At 33.6% G+C, this 26100-nt stretch overlaps 1 protein-coding gene across 1 annotated transcript; it reads right to left on the bottom strand.

Annotated features, from left to right (window-relative positions):
* Positions 1-5685: 5685 nt before the first annotated feature.
* LOC111502249 (uncharacterized) lies at positions 5686-23747 on the bottom strand. The gene is made up of 3 exons (XM_023156265.2): positions 23621-23747; positions 11827-12113; positions 5686-6140 (listed from the first exon to the last, which is right to left on the bottom strand). Exons 1-3 carry the CDS (start codon positions 23654-23656, stop codon positions 5855-5857), a joined length of 609 nt encoding a protein of 202 aa, XP_023012033.2. The 5' UTR covers positions 23657-23747; the 3' UTR covers positions 5686-5854.
* Positions 23748-26100: the final 2353 nt, after the last annotated feature.

Raw genomic sequence — 26100 nt, 5'->3', positions numbered from 1 at the left:
TCACAAAGTGAGTCGATATGTGGTGTCCAGGTGAGTCTGTAATGAACTGTGATGCCTAATAATTTAGTTTCTTTAGAGGATTCTACATGAAAATCATCATCCTCATATTATATACTGAAAATCTCAGACTCATTTGTAACCATAGTAAATTTCATCAGCACAGTTTTAGTTATATTGATTTTCAGGTAATTTTTACTTGCCCATGTTAAAATTTGCTGGTATACCTTTCCAGTAATATTTGATAGAGTTGCCGAGTCTTTCTCTGCTAAAAGGAAATTTGTATCATCCGCATATGTTACCACGTGTACTGATGAAAGTTGTTGAAAATAGTGAAACAAGTCATTCGCAAAAATTATGAAGAAAAGTGGTTTGAGTATAGATCCTTGAAGGACACCTTGCTCTATTTTCCGTGGTTAACTCATAGTGACGTCAACAATAACTCGTTGAATTCTGCCATGCAGATATAATTTGATTAATCTGTGAGCAGTCCCTCTCACGCCATAACGTTCCAATTTCTGTAGCAGTAGTTCATGGTTCACGGTGTTGAAAGCTCTTGAAAAATCTATAAATAAACCACAAATATGTAATTTGCAATTAAGAGCATTTATAATGTGTTCACTGAAATCACATAGAGCTGTTTCTGTACTCTTATTCCTTGTGAATCCATGTTGGTTTGATGAGGGAATGTTATTCATAGAAAGGAAGGAAATTAATTGATTTTTGATATTCAACTCAAACCCTTTTGATACACTGGAAAGCAAACTGATGCCCCTATAGTTTTCATACAAATTTTTATCACCCTTTTTATAAATTGGTACAACATTAGCAATTTTCAGTTTGTCAGAAAACATTCCATATTCTAGTGATAGGTTAATGATGTGATGCAGCGGATATGATAACTCATGAGCACATTTTTTCAGGAGCTTGTTTGAAATCTCATCATAACCACTTACACACGAGTTTTTTTACTGTTTTTATCAAATCAATTATGTCATATTCACTAATGGGATGCGTAAAAATTCACACTCGACCAAACAAACCCAGCTTCTTAACGAAGCCGATAAGTGTGTATGGTGAGTGGTCTTTCAGGTTAGATGGTAAGAGTATGGCCGAACTCTAAAAACCTGATTTGGTCCCCAGCGGTGCAGGGACTGTCTTCCAAGAGTCCCAGACATTGCCTTCCAGGCCAGGCCAGGCGAGAATATTCTTATTGACTTGTGTGAGAGGTTGGATTCTTCCAATATTTCCGCACACAATTCAATAGAAAAATTTCCGCTTGAAATACAGTCGCATAGGTTCCTAGGCGGGTTGATATCTCTTTCCTGCGTCTGAAACTGAAAACACCTGCACCAGAACCGGAAAGATGTTTTTGATCCATCTGTGAACCAACAACTATCTGCTCTTAATATTTCCTTCTCCCGGAGGATCAAATCCTTTCTACTCGGGAACAGTACTTTATAAGGCAATTCGTAGTTGACAGTTGGGGGCATAAAGTCAGAGGTCATTTCCAGAAGATTTGTTCTTGTTTCGTCAATTCGTCACCTGCCCCAAAATTTCTTGTTTCGTCACCTGTAGGGGAGAGTAGTGATACTTGATCCCCACTTTTGATTTTTCTGTATATCTGGAGCTATTTTAGTACATTTGAGATTCGGTTTGACTCACTTCATGTCTTGATTCAATAACTTCCATTTGGCACCAATGAATAGTCAATATTTTTCAGGACGAATGTAACAAGTTGGGTTTACTAGGAATACTACAGGAAATCAAGTATCCCACCCTATGGGGTGGGATACTTGATCCCAGGGATTTTATGCATTTAGAAGGAAGTAGTAGTGCTGAATTGAAACGAAACATTAAGTTCCAACTGATCTCTTCAATGAAAAGGTATCGAACATAAGTCTAATGAACATATTGAGTAAAATTTAAAGTACCTATAGGTACAAATATAAAATGAAACTATTTTTCGTCGAAAAGTATTAGAATTTAGTGTTTGTTTGACTCCACTCCAAGGTAAAAATTATTATTAGCAGCTTAATACACATTGCTATCGAATTTGTAGTAAAATTTAATAATGCGAGGAATCCCTTCTGGGGGATTAACATGGGGTTTGGGCAGTTGCTTTCCCGGCTTTTTCGCCTCAAAGATTTTATTTTAACAGTGTCACCTTGAACATCTTCCACCAAGCCAGTGTAAAACTTAACAACTTTTTTCGTGGCGAATTTGACTAACACGTAATCGTTAGGCTCTATCGCGCTACCATCTATTTCATCGTCTGAAACGTAGTCAGAGCAGCCGCTGGTGTCATCAAGGGAAGGAAATTCATCTTCTTCATCAGTTGACTCAAGGACTTCTCTATTTTTATTGGGTTTCTTAACACTCCATACATTCCTCTGCTTCAGACCTTTGTCTTCCCCCAGAAGACCAGTCTCTTCTTCCAATAACTTATTTCGAACTTTTTCAAATTTTTTTTTCTTTTTCTCCTTTATCTTAAGAGTGTCTTCTTTTTTGCGAGCTGCCTCTTCAATTTCTAATTTTTCTGGAGTATCATGCAAAATACATGTGCGCCCCCGTTTTCTTCCCCGTTGCATCAGCAACTGATCATTAAACAGAACTGATCTCAAATTACGTAATTGATAGGAAATAGAATTCAATTTATTGATTAAGAGTTTACAGTGTTCTCCCCAGGAAATATGTTCGTCTATATATAATCCAAGAAATCGGACGGTCTTATCAACTTACTGTAAGTCTCCGAAATCAACTACACTAGCTTCTTTTTGTCTATTGTGAAAGCGTATACATTTTGTTTTATCTGTATTTAGATGAAGTGAGTTGGGTCTGAACCACTGAGCCGTATCAAAGGATTTTTTTTACGTTTCTGACTTATACAATATTCATCCCTATCTGATACAATAACTGATGTATCATCAACGTAAACAATGATTGAGCTATCACATATCTTCACAATATCGTTTATATAAAGTATAAATAAGGTAGGTCCTAGGCCCGAACCCTGAGGAACACCTACTTCAGAATAAAAATGACATGCTAGTCAAAGATTTTTCAATAAGAATTGCTCCCAAAATATGATCATTTCGAAAGCAAGCCCGATATTGATTGACTAGAAATCCGGTGACTTCTTCCCTCTTTCAGTATATTCAGATGTATTTTATTGGATATTACACCACCTTATGTCAACTGTTCGTTTTTTTGTCCAAAAATGAGAGAAGAAATCACATTATTACCTATTAATGAATGCTAAACATTAAAATAAACTCATAACGCTGATCATGACAATAAAAATACAGTTTTTGAGACAAAAAAGGATCGTTAACAATTTCGGAAAGATGTGTTAATTGATGGTTTTTAATGTTGATATTTATAACCACAGATCGTATTTCAGTTGTGGAGAATTCTCATGTAGTGAATCCTAATCAATGTTCGCACTTAACGTTTGATATTGGATACAATTATATGAAAAAGTCTGATTGAAATTTTAAAGATATCAACATTTTAATATGTGTGATTGACGACTTGTTTATTTCATGGTAATTCATGATCACTTTTGCACCTTGATATATGTTTGAAACAAAAAAAAATCTTCAAATGTAATAATAATTTTTACCTGTAAAACTCAGGTCTCCCTATGGGCTCACCAATCAGTCCCATTCTGGCAGACATTGTCATGGACACGCTAGAAAATACCCGCATCTTAATAAACCCCTTTCCCAGAAACATATTGTGTTTTGGTTCAGATATGTTGATGACATACTGGTTGATTTTGATGGTTCAAACAGACAAATTTTTAAACTTTCTCAATATTCTGCATAACAAAATCAAGTTCACAGTAGAAATCGAACAAAACAAGGAGCTTAACTTCTCAGATGTGAATATTTCAAGAGTTAAGAATGGTTTGCAATTCAATATCTACTGGAAAAACACGTTCACAACTCTATAAATCCCTTTGACTCTTTCAGTCCACTCTTACATAAGTTATTCGCGTTTAGGTCGATGATACACAAAGCTTTCGCAATCCCTTTACCGGTAAAGAACTTCCAAAATGAACTAAAAACGATTAAACAAATTGCAGTAAACAATCAGGTACCAACTTCTCTGTTATGATATCAGGTAAAACTCACAAAACACTTATGAGTAAATTATACTCAAACTGCCGAAAACAAAATATAGTCAAGTACAGTAGCATCAATTACTCAGGTAAACTTTCAGAAAATATTAAAGAATAATACTCTAAATACAAAATATCAACAGCTTTCACAAGTTATAATAATTTAGGTAGAACCCTGTTTAATGCAAAACCCAAACGGGATAGAATGAAAAAATCAGGTATATATATAGAATAGAGTGTTGCGAATGCTATGCAGTATACACAGGCCAAACCGGTAGAAATTTTGAAATAAGACTGCGTGAACACGTCTGTTTGGACAAAAAATCTGCAATGAACGAACATCTTCAAAAATCAAACTACAAGATAAATGAAGATAACCTCAAAATCCTACATATATGTAATAAAGGGAAAATCAATTAAAAACCTGAAATATATACCCCTAAACGAGCAACTCGATTCATGTAAATCTCCTCTCTTGAATTTATAAGTTTAACAACCCCGGAGAATTCTACATAACTGAGGTTTCAAACTTCAGGTTTCAGTTTTATACTTGATAATGGGGTCAAACCCGAAACTGGTCGTATAAACAAAATCTACCAGTGGTAATTAGACAAAAGAGTTTTTATTCATTTCATTAAAGTGATCAACATTTTACTATGATAGCAATGTGAACATTAAAAAACATTATGATACCAAAATATCTTCGGACAATGTGGAGCCCTCCAATGGGCATCATTTTGAAAGAATAAACAAATCCGAAACCTATGTCGATTGAAACCATATTTTTCAAAAGCTCAATTATTACCCTTCTCCGTTTTGAAAAAGAAATTTCAATTTTCCGTTTTCGGAAAAAAATATTTCATCGATTCAAAATGTACTAATATTCGTTGAATGTGTGGATGTTATACCACTGGAAAAAAATGACTTTGACTCAAAAAAATAACAAAAGTTTTTGGGAAAGAAAGTTTTTGGCTTTCTACTACTCCATCTTGATACAAAAAAAGAAGGATGAGAGAGTCTTCCAAAGAAAGGAAGGAAGTAACTCTATACATGGATGTGTAGATCTTGCAAAGAAGTAACTTTCAGACACAAACTGAAAGAAAGTCCTCCTGAAACAGCTACATCGGTGTATACCAGTGAGGATGGCAGTGTTCTATGTAAGTGCAATTTGTTACCATTCATTAAAAGTAGAACTCATGTGAATGATATCTGATTTTTATTCCACAACGAATAATTGAAATACAAACTGAGTAGAGAAAAGTATCTTCTGTATAATTCAGTGTTCATATAGAAGTATTTGTTTCGAAAGAATTGTTTCTTTCGTATAATTCAATGTTTACATGAATGTAGCTGTTTCAGAAGGACTTTCTTTCAGTTTGTGTCTGAAAGTTACTTCTTTGCATGATCTACACATGTATAGAGTTACTTCCTTCCTTTCTTTGGAAGACTCCCTCATCCATCTTTTTTTATATCAAAATGGAGTAGTAGAAAGCCAAAAACTTTGTTTCCCAAAAATTAATCACTCCTAAAAAATATAACCCCTTCAATTCAAATAACAAAAGTATTGTCAAATAATGTATTTCATGATTCAAAGTAATCCACAACTTACGGTTGTTTAAATTCTTGGGAAATTATTAATTTCATCTCAATCAATCTTCTAATATTAATAAATGATAAATACACAAATAAATAAATAAATAGTCATTCAGTTCTCATCTTCCCTCTTTCCTTTCACTCCCGACGAATATAAAACTTCTTAGGTTCTACAGCATAATTCGAATCTCTTCCAAATAACCAATTCTGCTGTAAATCATTCCTCCTTGTATCATAGAAACTGTTTCTTGACACAATATCGTCAATCGGTCTCAAACGTTGTTCGTGTACTGTTTGCTGTTTGTAGACTTTTTGAGAATTCATAGCTGTCAGTAGAATAGGAGAAGGTTGTCTTTCGTTTGGGTTTGACTGTTGAGGCTCTCTATAAACTTTTGGTTGCCCTCGAGGATTTTCAATTGTCGCCCTGAAAACAACCGTGGATTTATTAATGAATTATCAGTAGTGATAAAGATGGTTACTACTGAATGTTCGAAGCAAAATTCAAAACAATGTACAGTTAGAAAACTAAACAAATATAAAATTGTCTTGGAACATTTGGCAAATTAGTCTAGTATGTGGATTCCTAGAATAAGAAAATTGTCTACTTCAGTATCAACTTGAGATTTGTAACAAAAATTTTGGTTTTGGCATGATACTTCTATATAGATTTCCTCATGATTGATTTTTCCGCAGTCAATGATATTCCTATTCTATTATGGCAGTTGATGAAGCTGAATGGAACTAGCTAATACTGATAGCTGATACAAAAGTACCCAAAACAGTTTAATATGAAATTGTCACAGTATTAGTGTTACTATACGAGGTTCACATTTCGTGTACATGTACAGCAGTTGGTGGAATCAGTTCAATGAATTCTTTATAAAACTTATCTTCCCATTAATGAGGGATTTTTAGCACTTTCCCTATTCATATTTCAAGATTGAGAGTCACCAAATGGTGAGGATTGAGATATAACAGTTGAGGTTGAGATTGAAAGATGTCCACCTGATTCGTTTAGATAGAATAGATACGTTTGGAATTTTTTTGAGGACTGCGACAAAATTTCTGTCACATTATGGGACTATAATGGATTGTTCCAAAGAGCACTATCCAAAATGAGGTTTAGTGGACCAAATGAGTCAAATGTTGCGACAAACGGTTACAGAATAATTGAAACTGATACGTAAAATAATTTTGAGCGCCTCTTATGGAGTAGAAATTGAGACAAAGGTCTTCATCTAAACGGTCCTTCGTTTATTCTTTCGTATATTCATTACAAGTAGTCGTTCTAGTAGGTATGATAACAATCAGTATACCTATAAATAGGATTTGATGAAATTACATCAATTTCTAGACAGCAAAACTAGAACATTATCTACAACCATAAAGGATTGAGATGCAATAAAAAAAAATCTTATTAACAAAGCTTGAATAAATTTAAAATAAACAGTCAATTCATAGTAACATAGGACATGCGATTGCACAAAGCAGTTAAGAATTGATTTACATGTGTAGATGAAATGAATAAACCAGTCGGTTCGACCTCAAGGGCTCAGGTACTCAAACTCTGTCTTTAAGATATTCTTCCAAGCTATAATATGCTTTCGTGAGTAGAAGTTCCTTCACAAGTTTTCGGAATGTTTTTGACTCTATTATACTTTTCATTCCAAATGGTAGATGATTGAATATCTTCCAACTCTCAAATACTATGGAATTTTTTGTTAATGTTGAAGTTGGCGTTGGCAGAGGTATATTGGCATTTTGCTGGGTGTTATATATTCTTTCGGAAGCAAAAGTATTTTTCTCATTTGAATCAGACATACTGTTTCTAGTATGAAGATGCAGTAGATTGTTAGTATTCTACTCTTTATGAAGAGTGGTCTACAGTGGTCCAAACACTTGGCTCTACAAATATATCTTATCGCCCTCATACCTCAGACGAAACTCGACTAGTGAAAAGTAAGATGTTTTTCCTGCTACTATTCCCAACTCCTTGGTGATGACCCTCATAGCGTATTAGCCAGATGCAAGTTTTTTGTTGGGATGTTTTACGTGTTCATTAAACTTCAGGGTATTATCAATCCATAATCCCAAAAGTTTGGTGCACGTCTTATTTTCGATGACATGCTTCTGAAGGCTTAGGTTTCCCGAAATAAATTCTAACGAAATTATGTTAGTTTCATTCACATTGAAACATAAAGAATTTGAATCACACCAAGATTTGACTTTCTCTAAATCAGTTTCAATTATATTTCTCAGAGAGTCTGTATTATTTCCATGCCATAGTAAAGTTGTATCGTCTGCAAACATTGTAAACTTTCCTTGTATGTCGATATTAGATAGGGCATTCACATAGATAAGGAACAAAATGAGACCGAGCACTGATTCTTGGGGGACTCCACAGGTGATTTTCGAATGACTAGAATTTTTGTTCCCCAACTTTACCATTTGAATTATATCGGAACCAATGAAGGGTTGTTACTTTGATCCCATAAAGGAACAATTGGCTTTAGCCATCTCTTGACAATATTATCACAATTCGCATTCATGAAAAATACTGTAATTCTAGTGTATGGCAAAATGTTTGTTTCAATACTTGCTATTGTCTGTTCAGAAATGAGAGAGACTACTACTACTACTATAAATTTTAGTGCCATAGACGTACTGGATTCAAATTATTTACTCTCAAAGAATTGAATAAATTAATGTATACCACAAAAACACAATATTTATTCTTGAAAAACATCATCCATAATAACAAAATAACAAATCTACTATGACAAATGTATTCAGTTGAAGGGGATTGGAAAAACATTGTTTTTTTGAAGGCGGTATAAATAGATATTCCTTTGAATCATACTGTCAACAGACACATCGCACCCATCAATAAGACCGACTTGACTTTTTAGCGGGGTTATTCGTGATATTCTTCAGTTTACTTCGAGAGCGCGTGGAATAAACAGCTATACAACATAGAAGCTAGTTGCTCGGTAATCGTGAAGCGTCCAAAATTGTCACCATTAAATATAAATGAAAAAAACAATTGTTATGAATGTATATTATAATTCTTTAAGAATACAATATCAGCCTGAAATAAAAAGTAAGGAGAAAGTAGTGCAAAAATGCGCGAGTATGACCGGTGTCAATAGATCGACAATTTTCAGAATTCTCAAGGAACTCAAGGAAGACAACAACTTTTTCGAGCCGATAGTATCAATTGGTAGAAAGTGTTCGGACTTTTGGAAAGCAAGATAGAAGGAGCATGTTAATAGAAAAATCAGAGATTGTAGAATGGAGAAGAAACTATTTAAGAGATTTAAGATTTGGCAAGATCAGAACATCAACAGTGGAAGACAAGCCTTTATGGAAAGTTGGTCCACTGGTTTGAAAATTCCAGTTGGAAAATGTCGTCGTCTTATCATCACTCGCATAGGCAGCAGTGAAGGATTCGTGAAAGATAAAGTGATGGTGTTTGAATCGAAGAAAAATGGAGATTATCATCAAGAAATGGATGCCACAGTATTCGAAGAATGGTTTAAAAACATACTTGTCAAACTTCCGCAAGGATCCGTAATAGTAATGGATAACGCAAGTTACCACATTAGACGAGTCGAGAAGCTGCCGACGTCGTGTTGGAAGAAAGCAGATATTACTAGGTGGTTACAAATGAAAGCTATTCCTTTTGAATCGACCATGTTGAAAGCGGAGCTGTAAAGAATTTAACACGCGCTAAGAAGCCATTGTATGGCGAAACACGTGTTCCGGTTTGAGAATCTGTAAGGTGAATATCTCACGATGAAGTGATTTTTGAATACGTAAGCTTTGAAATATTTGAAAAATACAAAAAGTTAAAGTTGTTAGCATGTGTTAAAAGCAAAAAAATATACGTTTCTGATTCATTAACAACATAAAGTTCGAGCCACACTTTTTCTTCCTTTGAAATACTTTATTTTTATCATAGTCGAAAAATTTTTCATGCAAATATATAAATTTTATGTAAGTCCAGTTACTGCGCTGGCGGAAGACAAATCAAAATTCCACAATCCATGATGAGGCTGTTGTTCTCCTTATAAGAGCACACTAAGGAAACTTGATCACCTTGATGATAACTTCTGCCATGATTCTACCTAACGAATCGTAGGAATATAGAAGTAGTATTAAGAACACTGATGCTATCAGTTAAACACAATCAAAACACTTTTACAACTGGGTCCATGATGCGGGAATATCTTATATATGCTTGTACAACCCCCTTCTGTGTCACTAGAGTACCTGTTGAGTACCTGATTACCAGAACCAACCCTGAGCACAAATACCAATCATAAGATTACAAAAATGGGAGTATATTGAACCCATTCGCAATGCAGCAGAATCGTTCGAAAATTTTGGAGTATAAAAATGTTATTTGAGTTGCTCATAGAATGAAAACAATCACATTCAAACATTTCACTACATTACTGAAGTTTTTTCACAACACCAAACCGCTATTTTCACACCTCGACACTTTCAAGAGGAAGAGGAAGCTCAGTAAATTAGTATGCCAAACTAGTTCTTTATAGTAATTTCATTGCTCAGTAACCAACTAGATACGTGCTTTGAGGCTTACGCGGGTATAGAAATGAAAAAAACAGTTTCTGATTACCTTATCTTAAAATAACAAAATATATTTTTTCAAATGAGAGCTTAATTCATGGTGATTTTGGCAAGAGTTGCAAAAATTTCTTGCATTTCGATTGTTTGAATTTGATAGCTGGAAAAATGTAGGGAAAAAGTTAGCGATGTGCCGAGTACGGTTTACTCGAGTCAGACTCGATTCCTGCTTTAGAACTCTCCTACTCGAATACCAATTTATTTTAATTCGAGTACGCTGGACTCGATCCGATCCGCTCGATCCAGTGAAGAATCACTCATCGAATCCCTATAGACTTTTAAAGCTTAGGAAAAATGTATCCACAAAACAATCAGAATCGAAGCAAGATGTGGGATCTGGATGATCGCATAGACTCATTATCAGAAAAAATCATTCCAGTTGTCATCAATCCTAATGAAACTGATTCATCCAGTGAAGAATCACTCAACGAATCCCAGTAGACTTTTTTCAGATTAAAATTATCGCAATGTCTTGTTCGAAGTAAGTATTCCCATTAAATATATAAAATTGTTTCTGAATCAACTATAAAATCCAATAAGGAATATGAATCTTCATTTTCAAGCCAACAAGAATATATGAAGTGTATCTCTCAGTGCAGCCACACTTTTCTACTACCTGTAAATGTTAAAGTCGAAGCCGAAACGTCGAACAACGCAAAATTTTGAACGCGGTTCAACTCGAAATCAGATGTTCAAATTTTTAACCGCGGAAATCTATTCTATTTGTATGCTTATCTGGTGATGTTTCGAATACTTTATCCATCTTCATTATCATACCGACGATCAATTTAATATTATCAGTGTCAATGATAATAATAATATCAAATTCATTTACGTCAAAAGACGAATCATAACTACAAATTATAATTTTTTTATTCAAATAGGTTGGATGAAGAAATTTTTTTTCCAAAAAGCTAATTTGTCAAATGTAGTAACTTTTTGTTCTTTCTACATTTGTATTTATTTGTAAATTTAATATTCTGATTATTTTATAGATCTGTAGAAGGTAACAATTCTAAATAATAAAAAACTATTTCAAATATACTGTCCTTCCCGAAATAAAATATTTAAAAAAATTAGTTTTCACCTTATTTTAATTATCTTCTCATCATACAATGAAAAATTTATATTAATACCCCCAGTCCGACGCCTATTATCTTAAACGTAATATCAGAAAAAATATCGAGCGGTTCTTTTGGCGGTATTTTCACATTCTTTGTCGGTGTTTTCGTGTTCTTTGTCGCGTATCCCTATTTTAATGGCTCGTTAGCGGCGTCCTCAAGGGATATAGAGGGTAGACATATCCCAATGATTTTGTGGGTGAATTGCAGTGATATTTGCTTGAGATGACTATGTTACTTTCTTTGATGTAGCGACATATTTGCATTCTTGAAATTTTTTTACTCTCAGACGATACTGAACGAACTATAATCAATTGATTCGTTTCACAACTAACTCACCTATATCCTTTTTCATCTGCAGTATATTTCACAATATGAATATTGCCATCGGGTTTCACGTAGCCGTAACTGCCTACGACAGTTCCATTGGGATATCTTTCTTCGTCCCTGAATTGTATATTGTTCGTCAATGGGTCTTCTATATCGTATCCGAAAGCGTACGTCCCTGGCCCTTGAGGTTCGTGATAATTGTAGTTGGCCCACTCTACTTCGCTCAGTCTTGGTTGAGAAAGAAGTGGATGGCTTGCCACCAAGGAAATGTATGCGAGAAAGTGTAGAAAAAAATGCTGAAAATGAAAGAAACAAGATGAGTAACTTTTTGCCACGAAATATATGTTGAAGTTTGGCAATTACGGCCCTGTTATCTGCTCACTGAAAAATCATATTAACTATTTTGGTCGTAAGTTTAAAATATCAGTAAAAAATAATTTTGTGGGGGAAAAAACCTTTTCGACATTTTTTGATATTTTCTAGAGGACAAAATATACGGGGATTCATGTATTTATGAGACTTTTTTGGTAATCAGTCGGTAGAATCATATAACATTAAAAAAGAATGAAATTCAATGCATGGCTATGTAGAAAATCAGTATCTCTATATTTTTCAGGTGTATTTGTGAACTTATTCGGATCAAGTGATTATTGAGGTATGTTTTGCACGATACTCGTATACATATGTTTCAATTGTATTTCGTTCAACTGAATGAAGGTGGTGGGTAATTATTGAAATCATACCACCTATTTACAAAGCACCCACAATCGTAACATAATTGACAGGATATGACATACACCCAACAGTAACTTGTGCTGAAGCAAAAATATTCAGCAAATTACAATGAATATCAAGTGAGTACTCAATATAAATAGATGTAAAAGCTGAAACTGAAACCTCTGGTGTCAAATGAATCCAAAAGCAAACTTTTTTCTGCAATACTCTTATCGACGCGCATTTCTCTAACCAAGTTAGTGTTCCAACTGTCAGCTGTCGATTGTCTATAATCGACAGTTCAAACTGTCAATTTTCTATAATCGACGGTTCAAATTGTCGATTATCTTTGATCGACAGTTCAAACTGTTGATGTCGGTTGTCGATTATCTATAATCGACAGTTCAAACTGTCGGCTGTCGATCACCTATAATCGACATTTCTAACTGACGATTATCTATAATTGACAGTTCAAACTATCGATTATCTCTAATCAACAGTTCAAACTGTCGGTTGTCTATTATCTATAATTGACAGTTCAAGTTTTCAATTATATATGATCGACAATTCAAACTGTTGACGTTTGATTATCTATAATTGACAGTTCAAACTGTCGGCTGTCGATTATCTATCATAGACAGTTCAAACTGTCGGCTGTCAATTATCTATAATCGACAGTTCAAGTTTTCAATTACATATAATCGACAATTCAAACTGTTGGTTGTTGATTATATTATCTATAATCGACAGTTCAAACTGTCGGTTGTCGATTATCTTTAATCGGTAGTTCAAACGGTTAATCTACAATTCAAACTGTCGATTATCTTCAATCGACAGTTCAAACCATAGTTTGATCTTGACTAATGGGAGTGTACTATCTACTGATTGAATGTTATAAAATAAAAATTATATATAGCCTTTCAGCGCTTTGGTAGTCAAAACATTTCCAGTTTTATTCCCTTGAAATATCTATTATATAATATGGTACTCATTCGATAATATTTCCAATGGAAATTTATTTCATAAAACCGGGCAATCAGGTGGAGTTTCGAAATTGCTAGTCCCAAATCCAAACATCAGTAACTCCGCAACCGGTAATTGAAATTCGAGATAACGAAAGAATTCAAAATAATAATATAAATTTGATAAATGTTTCAACAGCAGTTTCAAAGTAGTCAAACGAATCACCTTTATTCGATCAACCAATTAAACAACTTCCACTAATAATTTTATTTGCATCTTCGTCCATCAGCAAATTCCAACAGGAAGTAATTTGAACGAAGACAGCTCTCTTATTACTTCTTTAATTTTTTCGTTCCATTCATTGATAACGAACACAATTAATCGTCATTTTTAATGGGATTTTTTGTGTATCCTGTTCAGATGTTAAGGCATTGACATTAAGAAGGAAAAGGTGTAAGTTTACCTCAACTTGCGATTGCGATTATAATTAATAACGGACATAACCCAAATGTGAATTGTCGCAAAAATATTTGTTCTTGTCTCTGTTGTCCAGGTTGGTTCTTAGTGCTGCTTATCTATCAGCCCGTGCTAAAAATCGCACGTTAGAAGGTAAGACCTCGTCAAACCTCAGCTCTTTGAAGATTCGACTTTTGTTATCGTTCGTAAAAGAGTGACAGACTGTTAACGGAAAACCACATTTTGAGATACACAATCACAATATATCGGTCAGACTAAGCGCGCCATTAAATTCGTTTCAAAGTACACACAGCACCTATCCGATTTCGAAGACATAAAAAATGTAGTGAACGGCCATAGAATGAATGAAAACTGTCAGAAATTGTAACAAGTTATAGCAGTTGAACAGTGGCAAAGATCCTATTGTAAACAGCCCACTGTATATATTTTTATGAACCGCCCTGTTGAAATTTGTAGACAAATTCATTGATGTTATCGGAAAGTGTTAGATGTAAATAGAACCTAAGTCTGGAAATTGGGAATTAGTTTTCTCCATAGCTTCAAGTCGTCAACTTGGTTAATGAAACCTTAGGAAGAGTGTAATTATAATTATTATTATATCTTTTTTCATGAGGCTGCATATACTTGATGTTTATATAATCGCATTGAATTTGATCAATTGATTCATTGGGTTTTTAAGAGTCTATATAGAACACATTTGTTATGAAGCTGACATATCGATGTATATTTCAAAAAAAAATCAAATAAGTATTCATTATATAAATTATGGCGCTTCTAAATCACAACAGAAAGTTGAGAAGATATTGTACAAGAATGTTTTATTATTGAATCTCGGAAATCTATCATTCGTGAGAAAAAAATATAAACAGTTGATATCCAATTATGAATTTTGTAGTGTATCAGACATAAAATAACACTTTATGTTGAACACAAGTAAGATTTCGAAAAAGTATTACGGTCCCAAATAGTAGCTTACTAATAGCCTGAAACAAGGAATTTACTACACCTACTTTAAAAAAAAACATGTACTTCAGAGCCAAGATTCCCACCTTAACAAAGACATTACTAGTAGCTATCTAAAATTATTAAATTGACATTACATGTCCATGGCTAATATTTATGAGTTATGCATTCCAAATTGTCACATTTTATGATTTTATGATTGTACCAATATCACTAACTCGTTTAAAAGAACATGTTTGTTAAAAGCACCAATAAATATGTCTGTCTATCCGTCTGTCTGAAAAGTGAACAACATAATGAAATTATGTTTATTAAGCAAGGAACTAGTAATTGATTTCTTTATCACGTGACCAGGGTTAATGGTCAGTGAGACTAGGATTGCTGCAATGAAACTGATCAGAAAAAATTAAATGAAATGAATAAAAACACTTTTGTCTAATCACCACTAGTTAATTTCATTTATACGACCGGTTTCGGGTTTAACCCCATTATCAATGGGGTATCATACTTGATGATGGGGTTAAAACCGAAACCGGTCGTATAAATAAAATTAATTAGTGATAATCAGACAGAAGTGTTTTTATTCATTTCATTAAAGTGATCATGAGTTACCACAAAATAGACAAGTCATCAATCACACATATCAGGAAAAATTTATGAGTCCAAAATATTTCACATTATTTCACAATAATTGTTGCAAAGTATTTAAAATAATTAACAATGGCATTGGTCGAGAAGAACATTATATACGACATCCTTTTTTAAAGTTCCTGTTCACCATCCAGAAACTTGATGAAAAGAAAATGGTAAAAAATAGTTTTTCGACGATTTTCCATAAAATTAATTCGTTTAGGAATCACCAATAATTAAAAATTCCCGTTTATATTCAGGTCAGTTTTAAACAAAAACATTGAAAATTATTACATTTCGTTCAAACAATTTGATAACTACATATATTTTCTTTGAATTTCCAGCTGGTTAGAACAAATGTTTCAAAATGAATGATATAAATCATTACTCACCATACTTATTACAAAAAGTGCCCTCTTGCTGCCGAACTTTTTCTGTTTAACAACAAATTAACTAAAAATCTGCTCAGTAACATAGGCAAATTCTTAAACTTTCCACCTAATTGTGTGTACTGAAAGATCAAACATTTATATAGTATCTTGCATAAATGTCTGTGGGATATGATTCAATGTCCAGCTCGGCATTACCCGGGGATGTAGTAGTTTTCCGGCAGGTATTTACAAGAACCCACAGTGTAGATACTTTGGGAGAGACGAATCTTTCGAAATTTCATTTCGAAATATTTATTATCTCATTTATATTATGTATATAAATTTGTGAATACGTATAAATGTGAATATCTGAATGAGTATTTTGCTCTGTTTTGAGTGCGGGGTCTCTGGTTTGTACGTACGTTCTGTATAGCTTTCGTTTATTTCGTATTAGGTTTACTAAGTAGGGTGGGAGTGGAGGCTGGTCTAGTCGTCTCGTTGTTTCGAGGTGGCGGTGTTGTCGAAGTCTAAGATTTCATTTTGAAGAGTTCCCGCTGGCGATCAGGTAAAAGATAGCCCACTTCCAGAGAAGAAGATCAGGAATAAATAGTTCTACCTATCCCCCAAGACTAACCAGATCCCGAATCAACGAACTACCTGCAACTGTACCCGGACAACTTCGCCATCCCATACATAAAAACAGCATTGCCGAAGGAACGAGAGAAGACCCTACTAACCCGACCAACACGGGACAAAAGTATTGTACCCATACATAAATACCCAACAGCAAGAACTAGACAAAAATACACACTAAAACAATTATTTTGATTCTGAAGTATGCGCTGGTCAGGACCTATCCCCCGAAGCCCCAATACATTCGGGAAGGCGCGCCAGCATTATCAACCAATGTCCACTCCCCACGGTGTGGGGAGGGGACATTGGTTCGTCCTTTTCGGACGATATTCGTATCGCCAGGAGGTGAAAACTCCACGACAAATGTCGTCTTTCTCTGGTGGTCGAGAAGGACTACATCAGGCTTATTAGCTTGTATGAGCCTGAGGGTGGGGAACGAATAGTTCCAATAAATTTGGCACTTCTCGTTCCCCACAACGGATTCAATATCCCCCGGAGCGTAGGGCAACACCCGTGTCGATGGATATAGCCCGAGACCGCATATGCTGGACATGCTAATAGCAAGTGCATTAAGGTCTCGGGCGCCTCGCGGCAGGCCCTGCACCTTGTGTCAGGAACCTCTATACCCATTACGCGACGGCGGTAGACTAAGGTGTTGAAGATACCATCCTGACAAGCCATGATGAACCCCTAAGTTTCCGGCTTCAGCCCACTCGATCTGAGGAAAGCGAAAGTCAAGCACCTTGATAAGCCAAGGTATTCAATGTTACTGAAGAAGACCCCATGCATTGGCTTATCCTTGTGTTTCCGCAGAAGTGAGGTGATCTCTGCGAATTTTATCGTGTCGAAAACTAAACCAAGTTCATCAGCTGCTCGGGCAGCTGCCTCAAAGAGAAATGCTCCAATTCCTGCTCTCTCATGGTCACGGACCATGCAGAGAAGCGGATCCAGACTCCTGATACCTTACAGGCTATATCCAGTACCATTCTGTCATGTAGATACTCCAAACTGAAAACCCCACGGCCTCCCTGTTGTCAGGGGAAGTGCAAGTGTTGAACGGACGATTTGAGATGCAAACTCTTATAGAGATGCAACATTATTATAATAATTATTATTATTATTATTATTTCAATTAACACAACAACTGAAGAGGCACTAGCCAACAGCAGGGCACCACATAAAAAACATGTAATACTAAGTTACCAATATTCGATCGATTCAATCAATATCTCTTTAAAGTTCTCAATTGTTTTTTTTTACTTTTTTATTTCATTTATTATCAATCACAAGTGAGCCTTGAGGATGTTCTGCTTCAAAATGTGTTCTCACACTTCAAACATAATCATTGCACTGACATTTCGTTGTGAAATATGTAGTTTTTAACCAAAAACAGAAATGAAAACATGGACTTGGGAAGTGAAAAGAAGTTTACAAGCAAATAGCTTCATGTCACACTGATTGGTAAGCTCTTTCTTAGAGTAATTATTGGAACGTTGGATTCAAGTCACATCAACTCAATTTTCAAACTATTCGAATGAAAATTCAGAAGTATTTTTGATTACTTTCAGGCTTTCTTCTCGTTATGGGATTTATTAGTATTTCTATCATTCGGGGTATCCTTCACAAATAGATCCTATTTCAAAATATTCCTGTTGAAAGTCATAGAAAAAGTATAGTACTCAACTCGCCATTCCCAAAAGTATTAGCCGCATTTCTCTCTCACTGTATATTATACTATTTTAACTGAATTTACCAAGAGGTCAATATTGTGGAAGACCCAATTTCTATGGGTTTCCAAAAACCAACTGATTGTTAAAGTAATTAAACAATTGAGTTGAAATACATGCAGAGAATTGACTGAACAAATAATACAATGTTAGTTATCTAAGAATCCAGGTATCGTTTTAAATTTTTTATCATCTATTGTTTTTTTTTTATATTCGGCTGAAATATGGAGCCGTCCGTATTCGAATTGTTTTCACCGATCTGTATATAATGAGCGTTTGCCCGAGGATAAACAATAGTCTAACTGAAATCGTTTAATTGATTCGTGCCAAATTGTTGAAGCAATCATTGAGTCCACGTGGGTGTGCCATAAATTAAAGAAAACAAAAAACAATTAATTTCAAGTTATATGGTGTTATAATAAACTCTTAGTACGTTAACCTATCATTGACTCCGGGCGATCTTGAGATTTGTTTGATTTTTGCGCGGCTTGATTTCAGTCTTTTCAGTTAAATTACTTGGTACTCCAGAAAGAAGTGCTGAGACTAATTTGTCTGTAAGAGATATGAAGTTTCGTGCAGATGTTTGAATAATTATTTCAAATCCAACCAAATCCAGAAGTTACGTGGGAAAAACTGAAGACAAAAGAGTAAATAACTATGAATACAATATTTTAATGAAAATGTTATTTTATAATTTTAAATAATCAAAAACTGTGGTCCAGTTTATTTGCCAATAATATTCCTGTCGAAATTTCACAATCAATATTTATCCAATTGTCTAGGTGTTTAGATGGTGTCTTCAGTTCTCTAATAGTACCCCTAACGGGGATAAAATTTGGACTGATACTCTATAAATAGTCATCTCTCGGAGGGATAGTCCAGTGTTCGCCCGATTGTGAATACTAACAACCAAAACATCGTGAAATAACTCAGTCTGAAATCATTTTTTATTTTTAAATTTGTTTCAATCCTTCGATTTTCAGTTTTCAGCTTATTCCTATTAAATGGTTTTATTTAGCTTCACGGAAAAAAATCTCACTAGAATTTTTAAAACGATATTGTGTCACGGTAATTTTCTACAAATTGTTGCTTTAAATATAACAATTGTAATAAAAAACTATGTTTTCGAATTAGGTTATCTCAAATAAAATTGTAGTTGATGATTGTAGTAATTCATCAAATAACGTATACAGCATATCAAAACAATTTATTTCAGTTTTGCTAATAAACATTTCAGCAATTTACGAAAGAAATTGTTTCAATATTATAACATATTCCATAGTACAATCTACTATAATTCATTGTGTATTTCTCTCCAATTTATGATAAAAATCATCTGTGAACTTAACAATGAAGTCATAAGAATGTTATTCAAAAAACGACAAAAATGAATATCATATAATCACTACAATTGTTGGAATGAATGATGAAATATTGTGTTAGGAAAGAAAAATATTTTAAGAAAATATAAAAAGTACCTCGTTTGGGAAAGTCCAATATGTTAATGGGGGTGGCCATATAATATGCTTGCACCTTATGTCGGAATTATGAAATCCTTTACCATTTTACTAACTATACATTTTACTAACTATGTCTGTCATTCCTCAACACTTTTGACAAATCACTTTGTCAAGATATGTTGATGTTACATTCAACTTTTTGAATTCAATTATTGTTATATTTTATAAATGAAAATTGAACAAGAGGTAGGTATCAGAAACATATTTTGTTTTACTGTGAAATGAAGTTGAATTGATACTATGTGTATTATTTTCCTCCACAAATATTTTGTACTGTTTCAAACAATGTTTAGTGATAATTGAAACATCCTGTTTTGAAAAGTGATACATAGGTTTTCATTCATTAATAATTGCATAGTAATTACTCATATGATTTTTTTGAGTTTTCGGTACTATATAATTTACTGCAATTATTAACACAATTCCAGTAAATTATTATTATGTGCTGTATGAAACTTTGACTGATGGTTTGGTGTTAATTGGTACAATTTTTAAAAATTCGTGATAAAAGTTATATAATTTTTTAACACAATAATGATTTGAATATTTTGACAAATTTATATGTGATTCCGTGAAAAATTGAAGCAAGTTCTAGTACAATATTATTTGAAAAATCGCTACAGATTTTAATGAAGAACTGTTACTGGTAACACACGGTTATGGAAGTTTCGAAAACAAAATATATCGAATGGTAGAATAATTTGCTAAAAAAGTATGTACACAATGTTGTAGTACATAATATTACAAATTGGAGTCGTCCCTATATGTGATTTAATTTGTAACAAAAATGTTTAGAATTGTAGAAATTTTCGCAACATTTTTTTTCCGTGTTATCCCGATTGTTTGGATCAGATTTAGTAATTGAGGTTTGCCCCCCTTCCTGTTCACATATTGATCTAATATTTGGTACACATATTTAGTTTTGATGACAATACAATTTAATGAATTATGTATCATTGTAAATCCATGAAGGCCGCAGCTACCTCAATATGGGTATCAAATGACAGGGTTTGACTAGTAGAGCAGTAGTACACTTTGAAAAAGATGCAAATTGAAGATGGCCGCAGCTACAAAATGGTGGATTACATATTATTTCTCAACTACCTCAATATGGGTATCAAATGAATATACTACACTCAGCATTTATTTTGTTATGGCTCATTCATGCATCGCGATAATATGAACTAGGCCGGAAGAGAACAATTATAATTTTTATTATTTCATTTGGAATAGGTAAATTGTCCTTTTCATGGAGTGTACATTCATGGCAGAATAATTCTTCGAAAGGTCGAAGTACTTTTCTCAAGACATAGTCAGGATTGGAGCACTAGAGTCGTTTATGAATATTTGTTAACAATTTTGTAAAGAAGTTCCAACGTTAGATTTATAAAACATCAAAAGATTCGATTCTAAGTTATTATATAACTGACATGTGCGTGATTATATTGTCTTTCTTGTTCAAAATGAATCTTTTTTATCGTCACAGCGATTTTTTTCATCATTTTTATCATCTCGTGCAAAGTTAACTGAAAGTATTAAATTGTATTGAATTCAACAATGTTTTCGTGTATCTTTGAAACTTTTTTATAGGCTATTCATGAAAAATAAAATCCAGAAGACAAAACTACTATTGAATCAACAGAAGGCAATCATTACATATGATCAGTTTGTGATCTACTTGTATATCATTCAAAAGGGAAAATTACGTGAAATAAATCAAAACTGCAACATTCAAAGTTACATACATTACAATTATTTCCATTTTGAAACAATCTCAGCAAACAATATGTTGCTATCAACCAAGGGTCAATTATATTCTATGTCTACATTGATTAAAGTCGAATGCTGTATAAATAATTATGATTATGAATGAAATGAAGTAGCATGATAATAGACCCATTCACATGTAGATGTGTTCAGCGGAATCTATTGGTTGACTATATAATTTTCATAAAAATGCTATAAATACGAAGTTGCAGAAGCATTTGAAATTGGATAACAAAGACTGCCCAAATCATATAAGTATATTTCATTGTATTCCTTCCCAATTCAGTAGATATTTGTTGTTGAAAAGCTGAGTGGAAAAGTTATATGACGGATCTATTAACTTAGTTATTGTTCCACTAATATACATTTTCATGACTCTTCAGGAAAAATCATTTCTGATGACTAATAATACGTTTATATTTTCATTGCAATACTCAAAGAGCTGGAAATATTAATTTTATTCGATTGGAATTCTGAAAGCTTCATGAGTAGCGTTTCCAATCACTGGAATTGAATCAATTTTTCAGAAAATGTTATAATCTAAGTGTGAGTTGTCAAAGCTTTTCATTTTCATGAAGTAAGCTTCCACATAGACTTGAATTTCTACATGAAATAAATTTGCTGTTAACTAAAATATTGATTATTATCTTCCACGTATATAGTTGAGTACTCAAGAATTTCATGTATTTTATACTTATTTGAATTATTCATTCTCCACCTGACTTAAAACAATATGTTTCATTTAAATTTGCATGAAGGTGTTATATTGCAAACAATGTTATTTGCAGTTTCACCAATGAATTGATATTGGATTGCGAAATTTTATTGACATTTTGAGAAACTATTCATGATCAAAGAGAAAAATACCCGTTTACTTGATTAGAATAAGATTGCTCATTTGAAAAATAACAGTATTAAATTTATTACCAATTTGTAAAAATATCGATGATTTTTTGTTCAGTGGACTACATTCCTAGACCAAGTAAAAATATTTCGTATACATTTGTAAGTGAATAATTTGTCAGAATTGTTTCATGAATATGTTTTTTACAGTTAGTAGAACATGAAAAGATGTAAATTCAGCAAACTATATTTGTCAACAATGTAAGTATTTTGATCTGAAAAAAATTGCTAAAGTTGCAATTGTTGTTTTCGATTTATACAAAATTGCTAAAAAATAGTAATCAACCTGGAATGTGTGAAACAAAACTTTGCTTGCGAAAACTACAAGTCTTTGCGTTGACTTGACAATACTCATTGAAAATCAATTGGAAAACATTTCACTAATCACTACAAAATTTATTTCTGTTGATTTGAACAAGGTCTCAACTTGTTAATATCAACAATTTATTGTTTTTGTTGATTTCACCAAAAACTGAAGTGAATCGATTTTACCAAAAGTTTTAGTCAATTCGTAGTTGAAATTGACACTTTTTTTACCGTGTATAATATCTGTAAAGTAATAAAATACAGCAAACCTAAAGTCAATGTGACCGGAGAGTTTTTGGATATCTTGAGTGGTATTCAGTAAGTGTTTTTATTAAAAATACTTGTTTTAATTGGAAATTGAGAACAATTATTCGTTGATGATTCAGAAATATCTCTAATTGTCACTCCATTGTATGTTTTCTCTTGTCTTTTTCATTTCCGATTGAAAAAATACACTGTCATAACAAGGTATTGTATATCTATCTTTGCATGTAATAAATTCCTATCAGAAAGTATTTACAATGTCTCATAATATTTCTGGAAAGCAATTTAATCAAAACTGAATGTCGACGGTCTCTAGATAATCCATTTCAAACGCTCCATTGAAATTAATTTCATTTCTTAACGAAAACATTCGTACTTCCAAAACAATCAATTTTTCCAATTACCAGAAATGCACGTACGCGACGCGCGTTTCACACACTAAGTTGCCATCTTCAGGAGATGAGGAAAACATTCGTACTGTTCAATAACACCGATATGCCTACCAAAATTGTTTGTCTACGTAAAAATGTTTTTCTGAAACTTCACAATTTCCGATTCTACTCACATTAGTTTCCGGACGCAGGTTTCCCATTTCCAACATTTTCCGCGGTGGTCACAATTGAAAGAGCGGGTCGGTGAACTCACTGAAAGATTACGACATAAGCGAATTCGGGAGGAGAGGTCAGTTGTGCACATCCTTATGCTTTATATTCCCTCCTACCAAATCTTGAAAACTAGATAAAGGAGACAAGAGAGGTGGAATTTGCAGACAACGGCAGAAATGGATAAGTGCGAGGTATATAATTTAGATTGAAATATTAATTCGTTCGGTTATTAGAAAAATATAGTGTTTTTCAAGATCGGAAGATTGGTCTCGCCTCTCACGCTATTAAATTTTATCTCTATTATTAACCACTTTGAATTTTAAAATTTGTTGATTTGTAGGATATTCGATCGTTTCAATATAACTAGAGATTTCATTACATTTTGTGTGAATAAAGCAACGATTTCGGACTTGAATTTTATTCCTACTCCATATCAATACACAGATGGACCAATAAAAATGAAACAAGGTCGATTACACTAGCCAACAAATAACAAAAAAAATTGTGACTAATATTATAATGGCTATACATGAGATTTTAAACCATCCTGACTACGACTTCAACAAAACAAAATTTTCCATCACGTAAGGAATTTGATTTATAGTTATTTTTATTTCACACAAAAATTTTCACATGTCATAGGGAAATGTAAGATCAAAACAAGAAAAAAACAATATATTTTCAGGATAGCAGACTTTACAATACACATGAAAAAACATTCAAATGAACTCTTTTGTGCATAACCTTTTTGGAAATGTAGACTTTCGTTTAAATGTTTCATCGTTTTCCCTCATAAGGAACCAACAATAATCTCCCATCATTGCTGCATCCCATCTGCCTTGGTAACGTTGCTCCATTGTCAGTATGTCTTGGTGAAACTTTTCCCTTGTTCGTCACTGACAGCACCCAAATTTTCTGGAAGCCCAAGAAATGGATTTTGAGAGACATGCGACATCCCATTCTGCAGTAGTTTTCAAGTAGTTCTTCTACAAGTGTTTCGTAATTTTCTACTTTTTTGTTCCCTAAAAACTCAAAAACAATTATTTTGAAAGAAAATATCTAAGGAAATTAAAGTTGTATATACAGGGTGTAACTAAACAAGTGTAAAACATTTAAGGAGGTGATTCCTCATCGAAAAAAAGATACGATCTTTCATATAAAGAATTTTCATTGGAGCATCTCTTGTTGAGATACAGCCCCTCAAAGGAGGTACATAAAATTTGTGTAACAATTTTTTTCACAAGCACTGAAAAAGTTACAATATTGAAATTAACCTGACGTTTTGTACTACCAAAAAGACACTTAGCCAGAAATTTATTTGATATACCCCATGGTTGTAAGGGGTGGAAAACACAACCCCTAAAATGTATGTATTTATCATTTGTTTACCATTTAAAAATTCATTTCCGATAGTCTGTTTCAATTTAAACAAAAAATGTCTCTTGGGTTTTTTGCCCAAAATGAACCAATTCGCAGCAAAAAATTATTTTAGGAACAACTACAGAGATACATCGTCATAAATGCGAAAATACGAAACTAATCTATCTAGTAGGTCGCTATTAGCGATAGTGACAATTGAATTGGTATGACGCTGTCAGTTTGTGAATTTTCGAAATTGAATTATTACTAATTGTGTGTTGTCCTATTCCTAATTTGTTACTTTAATAATTCACTTGTTATTAAAATGGCTTACACAAATGAGGAAATGGCTTATATGCATTGCGTTTACGGTCTGTCGCAGGGGAACGGGTTAGAAGCTTCTAGAAGATATGCTGAAATGTATCCTCAACGGCAGCATCCTTCACATAGAGTATTTGCTCGACTTCATCAACGATTACGAGAATATGGTTCATTCGACAAAAGAACGCAGGATTATGGTCGCCATCGAGAAGTACGAACACCACAGCTTGAGAAAGCAGTACTTAAATTGATTGAAGAACAACCTACTACCAGTACTAGAAAGATTGCTTTCCAGCTAAATGTTGATCATATGACGGTATTTCGAATTTTAAAAGAACAACTCTTATACCTTTACCATCTGCAACGAGTACAGGCACTGTTACCGCGAGACTTTCCGAACCGTCTTGAATTTTGCAATTGGATGCTGGAAATGATTAGAAAAAATTGTGACTTTCTGAAGACGAGAACAAGAATGCAGTCATTGTTCACTGTGGTTCTGGCGTTAAATCTGGTCATTATTACACCTTGGTCAAAGACGAAACGGACTGGTGGCGATGCAGTGAATTTAGTGGAGCCTGTGGACACACTCTACATTTTGTTTTATGAAAGAGAGGATAATGGCAGATCAAAATCTTCAGATGTTGTGGTGCTGCAGGTTTTTCCGGGTTTTCCTGTAGCTGAAAAAACAAATGCGGCACTGGAATCAATGAAGTCGCCCCGGAGCGCCAATTGATTTTTGTTGTTGTTTTATAATTTCATG

Source organism: Leptinotarsa decemlineata, unplaced genomic scaffold (assembly GCF_025532065.1).
Source record: "Leptinotarsa decemlineata unplaced genomic scaffold, Ldec_3_MD MMD2_tig00026354_RagTag_RagTag, whole genome shotgun sequence".
Lineage (NCBI taxonomy): Eukaryota > Metazoa > Arthropoda > Insecta > Coleoptera > Chrysomelidae > Leptinotarsa > Leptinotarsa decemlineata.
This window is presented reverse-complemented; position numbering and strand designations above follow the sequence as displayed.